General features: G+C 35.4%; 1 protein-coding gene across 2 annotated transcripts in view; it reads left to right on the forward strand.

Annotated features, from left to right (window-relative positions):
- LOC106673231 (alpha-actinin-1-like) overlaps window positions 1-11,058 on the forward strand; it is a 122,540-nt gene extending 111,482 nt beyond the window's left edge. The window contains exon 5 of one of the 2 annotated variants that reach the window (XM_024230225.1): window positions 10,845-11,050. In XM_024230225.1, the coding sequence (XP_024085993.1) occupies window positions 10,845-10,991 (147 nt within the window). In that variant the 3' untranslated portion in view covers window positions 10,992-11,050. Of the gene's footprint in view, window positions 1-10,844 lie in introns of both variants that reach the window. The other variant, XM_024230224.1, reaches the window with a different exon arrangement.
- The last annotated feature ends 290 nt before the right edge of the window (window positions 11,059-11,348 follow it).

The raw sequence follows: 11,348 nt of genomic DNA on the forward strand, positions 1-11,348 counted from the left end.
AATAACGAGAAACAGATAGGTCGGTGACCCTCCATTCACACTCAGTATATGCAGAGTACAACAGCGAATGTTTGGTGATTCGGAGGGGTGAACCGAATGGTCCCAAAGGCACAGCACGCAACTTAACGGTCCTCGGTGACAGGTTTTCTGGCACTGTTGACTGACAATAGTCCATATTCAATACGGTGAAAAAAGTAATTAATTTCTTCTCAGTACACACAATCGTCCTTTCTTTAATGATGATGAAGACGAACCAACCTTGTGTGAGCACCATTAAATTTTTTTCCTTTCATACACAATTCACGCATTTTCATTGGCTAATCTAATTCTAATGAGTGATCGTTTTTTTATTTGGAGAACAACAAATGAGCCACAAAAACCTAAAAATAAAACAAAGTACAGAAAAAAAGGGAAAGCAATCGGTATTAAATTCCTAGTAAAAAGAAAAATATGTATAACATAAGTTAACTATAGGCACAGTTGAAGTAAATCCTGTTCAAGGGCTGCCAGCAAATAAAATAAAAAATGCTTTGAGGGGAAAATTATTGAATGGGGGAAAACACAATACCAATCGTGGAAACAAAAACAATAGTTATAATAATGATAGTTACAACTTGTAAAAATAGATGAAACAAACATGAAAAACTAACAATTTTCCTTTTAAAAAGTAGGGTACTAATTTATTATTTATGTTTTTAGCCATATACTCAAAGAGCCAATATTTCACTTTTTTAGAAAATGTTTTATGATTTCTATCACATTTGATCGCATTAGGGACAAAATGGAATTGTAAAAATAGATTAAAGAAACATGAAAAACTGAGAATTTTCCATTTAAAAAAGTAGGGTACTAATTTATTATTTATGTTCTTAGCCATAACTCAGAGAGCCAACATTTGACTTTTTTAGAAAATTTTTTTAGGATTTACTTCACATTTGATCTCATTAGGGATAAAATGGAATCACTTAGAACCTGCATACAGAAAACAATCCAACATAAATGTTAATTTTGGTTGGGGCAACATGCTATTTAGAGGACATCTCAAATTATATTCAATTTTTTTATATTTCTAGATATAATTTCTGCCTCTATTCCTTAAAACTTCCTTAAGGTTCGGAAAACGTAAAGGTACGGTACCAGTAAAATTTGATATTTGAGAACAAATGGCGGGGAGAGTTCCAATTTGCGTTTAAAAACATTGCGCTCATAATTTTTTTCTGTATGACTGTTATTGGTTTTTAGAATTTCATACAAACTATCCCAGCGTACCATGTTATATTGAATTTATGATTGTATGAGTGCATAATATATTTTAAGAAGGGAAATGTTCCATTTGTTGATATCGTTTTTGTACTATACCAAGATGACCATTTTAAACCATCGCCCATAACTAGGCCTAGATATTTAATTTCATGGACTGGTTCACTTTAAAACATTTACCCCATAGAAGATTATCAGAGCATTGGAGAGAATAGAAGTTAACGTTTAAGCCAGTGTGAATCGATTTCCGGAGATTAAAGCACATTAAAATGAATTTACTACTAAACGATAATCGATTGTAAGCAAACCGTTTACTAAGAAGTTTTAGGCCGTATTGCCTCTGCCTTTCTACTTCCTTCCTAGATTTACCTGAGTAATGAGCAGAAATATCTTCAGCATGGGCAGTTATTGCTCTTTGTAGAATGTCGTTAACGTACACTAAAAAGAGAAGGAGACCTAACACGGAGCCTTGTGGTACCCTATTGTCTATTTTTGTACTTGTTAACAGATTACTTTCAATACGCACATATTCCTGTATCGTCCAACTTTTGAATTAAAATTTCACCATCTAGTTTGCCAAAAGCTTTTGTGTTATCTAGAAACATTCAGCAACACCATTGTACAAATTGTTCAAATCAGCACCATGATCAAAAAAAAATTGACAACCGCATCCTCAACGTACGCAGCTATTATTATTGCTGATGACATGTTAAAGAAAGGTACTTTTCTTGTCAGATTTCCCTTAAAATGGCGTTAATATAATGAACAACGAAAATAATCAACTTGTTAGTTTCTTTTGTGTGTTTATACGCTTTCTTACAGCTACTCACATAAATGATAAACGTTATTCTGTCGAATATTGTGTTTTATCAATTGGAAGATGGGATATCAAGTGAGTTTGATAAGGGATTTCTAAGTACTCAAAACCCTTAACCACTTGAATTATCATTTTTATTGCGGAGCTTAGCTCACAGTCTGCACATACATTTAAAATGTAGTGATCTGAATGACTGAAAAATATTTAAATTTTAAAAAGCGTTATTTTATATTACGTTTTTGGCATAAAATGGCTTTAATCAGATTTTAAGCTACTTATAATTTTACAATAATAATTTTAAATTATTATTTTGCTTTGTAGCCTATACATATCAGTACATATTACAAAAATGTAATCATAGTACGTTTTTCCATGCGGTCACTAACACCAACCTACACTCGGAGGACACATGTCACGAGAAACCAGCCAGTGCTGGGACTCAGTGTGAGGGATCAAAGGGCAAGGAGGTCTCGAGGCCATCGTCGATTAAGCGACGTGGTAGGTCCCCGGTATGAGTAGAGAGAGCCGAATCAGTTGAATGAAGATGGATCGAGAAGTAGGTGTGAAAATTTTGGAATCAGTACCTTGACGTAAGGAAAGTTAAGGTCATTGTGGATAGTGAAGTTAGTGACCTTAGTAAGATTTGACAATTTGTCCGAGAACTTTTGATTGGAACGACTTGGCAGAACCCCACAGTCTCACTCCGAATGTCCAAAGTGGTCTCAGTAAAATTTTGTATAAGGTTAGTTTAGTATTGACGGTCAACACGGATTTCGGTTCCAGAAGTCTTCATAGTTGTCTAAGTCTTATGTTCAGTTGTTGTCAATTAAACCTTGTGTGAGCACGTCAGTCTGCTGTCTTAGTATTTGATTTGAATGGAAATCTCTTTGTTGTACAATGGAGGGCAAGACTGGTTTTTCAATGTGAACGTACACTGAGTACATCTTTACTCAATCTTGTCCACCATTTTTCACCAGTCTTTGATAACCTCAGCTTGGGAAAGATTAGAGTTAGGACAAAATTGTGATATCGTCTGCTTAGGTGGTGATGGTATTGGGGCGTGCAGGTAGGTCAGCAGTATAGCTTATATAAAGGTTGGACCAAGAATGCACCCTTGTTGGATGTCGGCTTGTACGGTGTGATTTCCGAGAACTCGTTTCCGCACCTCTTAAGCAGCTCTGTTAGGTTGGATTTCAGGATAAGTTAATACAGAGTGGGTAGAAAGTAAATATAATAAATTTTATTAACTGCTAGATATTGTTTGATCTGTTGGTCTTCAGCTATAAGCATAGTTTTCTTGCTAACTTGAGTAAAATCTTCTCATTATAGCCAAACATTTATTAATAAATATGAACGAACGCTTGCTGGTCAAAGACATAAGGAGAGAGAAAGTCACAAATCAAACAAAACCACATCTAGCACGTAGTTTTTCGAGAACAAACAGTACGAAATTAAGCGGAGGTCGGGATTGAGAAGAAAGGCGGTTATTACTTTTTGTTCACTTTCCAATAAGCACTTTGACTGTTTTCGATCACGATTTGTAACATTTCTTTTTGTTCTTTGAAAGTTTTGTGTATTCGTCCCGTCTCGCCCGTTTTGAACGTTCGTGTTTGTACCATCGTTAGTCCAAAATTTCATATAGTTACGAAGATGTCATAATGTCACGGTTCGCGTGATCATCTTTACTCCTGCGTATCTTAACATCCGAAATTGCCAACATCGTTACTCGTTAATCATCTTGTCTTTAAATTAGGTAAACCCAAGGTTTCGAAATGACAAGGTGCGTCTGTGCCCATGCTAAAGGTTTTGTCCCTTTGAAAAATTAATGGTCGTTTAGTCTATCTGTTGATTTTAAACTCATTCAATCAATCATGTGGCTAAAATTGTCCATCATCTTAAAAAACCAACGAACAGTATCATGTCATCTTTAAACACACGACGAAGTTGAATTGGACAGGATTGATGCGAACACACAAAATATCACTCCTTGATGTGAACACACAAAATATCACTCCGTACCCAATTCAAATAGACAGTCATAGAAAACGTATCTAGAATGTGCTGCTAAGATTGGACAGTTTGTCATAGGCCCAAAATAAACATTGTTAGTTTAAATATTTGTTCCCAAGTCTAAACAACATAAAGTGGAGATTTAAAAAAAAAACATCCTATTGACTTTAACCAGTGTGTACTTAAGGTCGAGTGGCTCACCGTAGGTTTGCTAAGAAGGAAGGGCTTAAAGTTATTAAACACTTGCAACTTGTGCCAGATGGCAGGCTATTGACACTTAGCCCTATACGGAACAGTTAAAGACTATGCTCAGTTCAGAATAAAACAATTTGGAAAAATAATTCACGATTGACATAAATAAACAAAGTACTTATATCCATCAAAACTATGATGTCATATTAGGGCGGAATGAAATTTAGCCTCTTAATAAAAGCTATGTATGGTATTAAAAGCAATACTTCAACTAAGACATTGGCACAACACGCAATCGCAGGAATGGGCGGCTGCGTCTTGCTTCTCCCTGCTTATAACCCAGACATCGTGTCACCTGACTACAGTCATTATTGGTGAATAGTTTTCAAATTAGGACGAAATGATATTTAAAAAAATTTGTTTTGCTTGAAGTTTTGAAAGCACAGCAGCTACAAGACAACTCTTGCACATCTTACGTGTTTGACATAGCGAAATTTGCAGAAATTGAAGGCTTATCGTGTCTCGCCCTGTTTATACCCCTGACGTATCGCCATTTCCGGCCAGTGGCAATAAAATTTCCTAAATGATTTGACAAAGAAGAAGTACTAGGCCTTAAAACTTAAACACATTTACTATATAGGACATTATAAAGTTTGATTTTCTAAGGTTTGTCAGCTCGTCTGGGCTACCTATGACTTTCGTCTTTCTTTGGCCAGAAACTTTTAAATTATACTAATTTAGTCCACTGTTCAAGTCTGGTGTTTGTTTTAATTAATCTTGCTTCAGCGGGTCACATTATTAGGACATATTGACAGATCGAGGGAAACCAGGATGATCATAGATGACCAAACTGTTTACAAATTTTCACGTGAACGATTTACTTTACGCTTTTAATACAAACCTCGATTTCTAGTCCTTTCAGATAATGAGAAAGCTAGTTTCATAAGTATGCATGGTAAGACCGAGAAATAAAGCTGTTCTTCGTGTCATTTGTTAGTCTACATGCTCGTGGAGAGGGAGAGTGCCGTGTGCCGTGCATATCACCGCTCATTCCGTTTGAAAACAGGTCGAATTCTCTTGACTGATAGGAAATTCATGGTGCATCACAACACGCTCCCTGAACAAAAGCTTTTTTATTTTCACCTCTGTTCCCTCCAAATGAACCTGTCACAATAATCTTAAGAACCTTTACTACCGTGTTTAAACTATCGACGACGTTGTCACCAAGAAACGATTTTCTGTCAGTGCGGAAATTTTATGATTCAGCTGTCTTTATTTCATTTTTAATTACATCTTTGCATCGTACTAATAAAACTGAAAAAATCGTATGAAACTTGTGCTCTGATATTAAATAGTCGATGGACTCTTTTTGATAGCGCAAACCACGTCTCTCAAACCGCAAATAATGACCGGAGATCCGTTACTCGTTGATTCACCTTTAGGCCGATCTGCCAATCATGATCAACGGGCAATGATAATGTTCAAAATCCTGCCGAGAGAAAGAACATTGTTTATCTAAACCAAATTCCAGCAAGAATGGATACACAAAACCACCATGGCGTTCAACCCTAGAGATGCTATGTTTTATGCTTTATGCCATAGATTGAGGGGGCAGAGAAAAGAGAGAGAGAAAGAAAGAAAGAAAGAAAGAGAGAGAGAGAGAGAGTGATAAAGGGAGTGGTATGATCCAGGTATTCATAATATTTATAAACTGTTTAAAGTCTAAAAAAGAGGTATCTTACAAGGGTACGATCAGTCAGGTTGGTGGGTCATGGATTTGGGCCAAACTTATTTTGGTGATTCTACACTCGAAAAAATCATACAAGTATCCGCAACTTCTTGTTATTTGGTTTCGCCAATTTTTTTTTAAAAACATTTTTTAATGGTTCTTGTTGTTACAAAATGCATACCTCCCTCGCGCGTCTTCTTTTGGGTATAACACAGAAATCGTCGACTCTATCAAAATTTCACTTTCAGTAAAAGTGGCATAAAATAAGCTCTACAATCGAATTGTATAATAAAAACTTGGGATTCTAATTTAAAATAACAAAGTTAGTGGCATATCCCAGCTAGATGAGAAAGTTATGTTAAATCTGTTACCACCAGGCGATTCCTAGCCAAAATCTATTTGGGGTTTGTATAAGGCCTTTTTTTTGTAAAATTAATCATTGTCGAAATAAAGGGGGTGGGCCATCTTGTTACAAAACGCATACTCCTTCACGCGTCTTCCTTCGGGTATAACACAGAAATGGTGGATTCTATAAAAATTTCACTTTCAGTAAAAGTGGCATAAAATAAGCTCTAGAATCGAATTGTATAATAAAAACATGGGATTCTAATTTAAAATAACAAAGTTAGTGACATTTCCCAGCTAGATGAGAAAGTTATGTAAATCTGTTACACCACGCGATTGCTAGCCAAAATCCACTTGGAGTTTGTATAAGGCCTTTTTTTTTGTTAAAATTAATCATTGTCGAAATAAATGGGGTTGGCCATCTTGTTAGAAAACGCATACTCCTTCATGCGTCTTCCGTAGGGCATAACTTAAGAATGGTCGATGCTGTCAAAATTTTCCTTTCAGTACTGATTTGGGCTAAACTTTTTTTTGGTGATTGTACACTCGAAATATCGTACACGTATCCGCCACTTCTTGTTATTTAGTTTCGCCAATTTTTTTATTATTTTTTTTTAATGGCCATCTTGTTGTTACAAAAAGCGTACCCACTCACGCGTCTTCCTTCCGGTATAACTCAGGAATGGTCGATCCTATCAAAATTTTACTTTCAGTAAAAGTGGCATAAAATAAGCTCTAGAATCGAAGGGTATAATAAAAACATGGGATTCTAATTTAACATAACAAAGTTAGTGACATTTCCCAGCTAGATGAGAAAGTGAAACTTAAATCTGCTACCACCACGAGATTTCTAGCCAAAATCCATTTGGGGTTTGCATAAGACTATTTTTTGCTAAAGTTAATCGTTTCAGAATTAAATGGGTCGACTATAGAATTTGATACACCCTGTTTATTAAGAGAATCGGGTCGAAATATATTTAAACGTTTCTTTGATGTGGTTAAATAATGTTAAAAAATTTTAATGGATATTTTTTGTAATGAAGATTTAAAGCTTATAAAACATTAAATGATTCAACCGTTAGATGTACGTTTAATGTGATTTGGGAAGATAATCATGATCTTGCAAGATGGATTTAACTTTTTTTTTAAGTTTTAATCGTTTCACTTGATGTTCTACGATATTCTAGGTTTTTCTGTAGATACTACCTCGGTAGAAAGTTTATGAAAAAAAAAAACCACCCGGGATTATATCCACATCATTGTCTATCTTATGTGGAAGGATGAGAAAGCAGAAATCCTCTCCTGGTCCCACCACCGTTCTCAGCTCCCCAGACGAGATCCCATTACCGTTCCAAAAAGGGCTAGGAGATTTTTGATTTACACCGTTTCACCTTCGACGTAAATATTCCTGTTTTTCGCCGGCTTTCTCTCCCCTGAAGGCCCCGGGGGCCTTCCCACGGCGAAAGATAAGATCATCGATCAAACGGACGCTGTCCATAGTTTGGAAATTAAACGGAACCGATCATTAGGAAGGAAATTCGTTTGAACGAATGATCCTGACATTTATGAGACGGACGTCCAGTGACACAATCAACTGACGGCTAATTGATCTTATTTGAACCCAGTTACGACGATATGGGGAGTCAATAAAAAACTCATCCCTTCATCTGACCCTATAACAATAAGGATTTACTTATCGAAATTAATTAATTTAAATAAATTTTCGCACGGTGATTCCTTATTTGTAGCAAATATGAGTTAGCATATTTAGACTATGAATTTACCCCCATGAACCAAGAAAATGGCGGTTTTTCCCGGGGTCACTGATGTCCAAAATCTGGCTTTCTTCCACTGCATTTGTCGTATGATAAAAAGTCAGCCGATATTTTATTATGACTAGTTGTCAGTAAAGCAATTAATGCAATATGCTCTTTCATATCGTCTCCATCACTTGATATCGGACGATATTTTATCATTTTCGCTTTTCAGCGGTGCACTGGGATCTAAAGGTACCTTTCACACTGGGCATCATGACAGTTGAGTAGGAATTTGGCATGGGTAATGTGATAACAGATATTTACTACTAATATATAATACAATTAATTAAGGTTTTCAGTAATTTTTCAAGAAGTAGTAAGAATTTTCCCTCCTTTTTGCCATTTTTCAATTCGAAAGGTGTGGTTGAGATGGGAGTTGGTGTCCGAGTGGATCGAGGCCACGATAGCTCAAGTGGTAGAGCAGCGGCGTATCAAGCCGAAGATTGTGGGTTCGAATCCCACTTGTGCCATTGACTTTTTTATCTCAACTGAAAACCTTAATTAATTGTAAGGTCAAGCGGACCACGAAACTAGTGAATCTAATATATAATATCTATTTTGTTTAAAAGTTAGATAGCAAAATTTTTCAAAAATTCTACTTTGTATTTTTATCAATGTTAACATCTTTGCTTACTCATTGGTGTGCTTTAGGCAGAGAATGGGGATGCTCTTAAAGGGCTCATTACAACCCGACCAATACATCTACATCTACATCTAGCCTCTTTGCTTAGTTTAATTTATATAATTGATTGGTTTGTAAAATTTTTGTTTGGCATTACTTGTTTATCCTTATATACCGCATGAGAAACACATGAACTACTTTTCAGAAGGATGGAGTGAAAAGTGAAGAACTACATCAGCCAAACTGTAAGATGATTAGTGTCCGTTAATCGATGATTATTCAGAAATCGTGAGTTGCAGTCTGGTGTGATGTAAGTTTCAGAAAAACATTTTCTTTACAGTACCAACGTTTCGATCTTTATTGAGATCATCTTCGGAGTGAGAGTGGCACTCTCAACACGACATGCAAGAACGGCACAATTACACAGAAAACAAACACTTTGAGCCCTGAAGATGATCTCAATAAAGATCGAAACATTGGCACGATAAAGAAAATGTTTTTCTGAAACCTACATCACACCACACCGCATCTCACGATTTCTGAATAATCATCAGACAAAAGATTTAGGCTCTTCATCTCAAAAACCATGAAAGGCCGATTTAGCTGAGGATGTTGTTAGTGTAAAGCCAAATATGTTGTTTTCTCAAGCAATACTGCCTTCAATCTTTTTAAAAATTGAACAACACTCCACTATTTATCATTTCTATACTGCCTTCATTCCTAGCAATTCATTCAATCCATTCCTAGCAGTTTGATCACTACAAGACCACCTCATTACCTTAGAGCCACGGTTCTGTAAATGGGGAATAAAAATAAATTACAAATTCTGATATGTCTCCTTTACCTTCGAACGTAAAATAGTCTCACCTATTTATCTGAAAATTCCACTTTCTGTAGCAGATCACATGAAATACTTAGGACTGTATATTCACAAAAGATTCACATGGAATTCACATGCACAACTCAAAATGGCAGAATAAAAACTACAGGCAAAAGATTAGCTCTTACGGGACAGCTAAAAAATCAAACCATAACAGGATCCAATCCCTTTCTTTGTTAGTAATCACACTCTCGACTCAGACCTCCAGTTCCTCATGTTATTGACCTAGCCATATCCCGATCCTCAAATTCCAGTTCTAATTAATTCTTCATTCCAACCGCCTCATCGTGACCTTTCCAATCCCCCTGGGAGGTTGATGTGTCGTCAGCACCATGACCAATAAAGCGATCTGTCAGTCGATGGAGTTTCGGTAAAACACGTCCTGCAGTTGAAGAGACTGCCTAATGTTATACATCTATGAGTGGTTTTTATACAAAATCTTTTTTGAGCAAATTTTTCCACACCCCTTGCTGAATCGTTGTGAGCTCTCTTGTAGATAATTGTGAATTGATGAAAGAAAAAATCAAGGTGAAATAGGCACTGACCAGCTCTTAGGACTAGTAGTAGCTAAAATTTCAGATATACTTGCTAATACAAAATAACAATGGTGAGACCCTATTTATTTTTATTACCCACTTATTATCATTTTTCATTTTTGTGAGCGTCAAATGAGAAGGAAAGTGAGTTGAATGTGCCTTATTTTTACTGTATTTCAATCATTTTGCTTCCTAGAGTGGAATATCTGAAACAAATTCTGCTGAAATTAATGACAAGATGTGATGACAATTGCAGATTTATAAAAAGTTTCTGACAAACAAAACTAGGGATGTAAGTGAACCATAATGATTAGAATTGACCAAATGATCTGTGATTCTCGTTGATCCCTATACAATATTTTGCAATATAAATACAAGATATTATTTTAAATAAAAGTGGATAGGTGTTTTTGTTCAACTGTCAGCTGAATATAAATGCATTCACCTTGACAAGTAGAATGGAAAGACACAATTAAGAAATTATCCAGATTTCAGTAAAAATCACTTATTCAATATTTTTATATTATTTCAATTTTTTTAAGAGTGAAAAATGGAAATATGTTTCATAAAATAATTGTTAAGCATACAAGGCCAAAAAGAATTGAATTTCACCCTAATTTATTATTACTTATTCAGGTCCGCCTTGAAAGTATCGGAGCAGAAGATATTGTCGACGGGAACCGGCGACTGATCCTTGGGCTCATTTGGACAATCATCCTCAGATTCCAGATCCAGGAAATAGAAATCGATGTGGTAAAGTATCGAAGATTTAGGTCTTATTGATTTTAATTAAGGTATATTAAATGCATAGATTATAAATTGGCGATGAAATTTTTCTAAATGACAACACAAAATTGTAGCTGAAAAATAATTGTTTTATTTGTGTAAGCGATCAGTTATTGAAATAAGGTTAGTTATAATTTGTAAATTATGTTAATAGCCTGTGTAAATTTAATGTACAAACTTTTTTTAAATGAAAAGCACTGCTATAGTGGCAATTTTGCACCGCTAACTAAAATTCACTAGTGAAAAATTTCAAATTTTCGAATTTTTAAGAAAGAATTGTGAGTCAAATAACTTTTTTCTTTTTTTAAATTCAAATCGGCTTGAACGGGAAAGGAAACAGGTACAAAACAAATT

The sequence above is a fragment of the Cimex lectularius genome, unplaced genomic scaffold (assembly GCF_000648675.2).
Source record: "Cimex lectularius strain Harlan isolate CLEC.00 unplaced genomic scaffold, Clec_2.1 scaffold382, whole genome shotgun sequence".
Lineage (NCBI taxonomy): Eukaryota > Metazoa > Arthropoda > Insecta > Hemiptera > Cimicidae > Cimex > Cimex lectularius.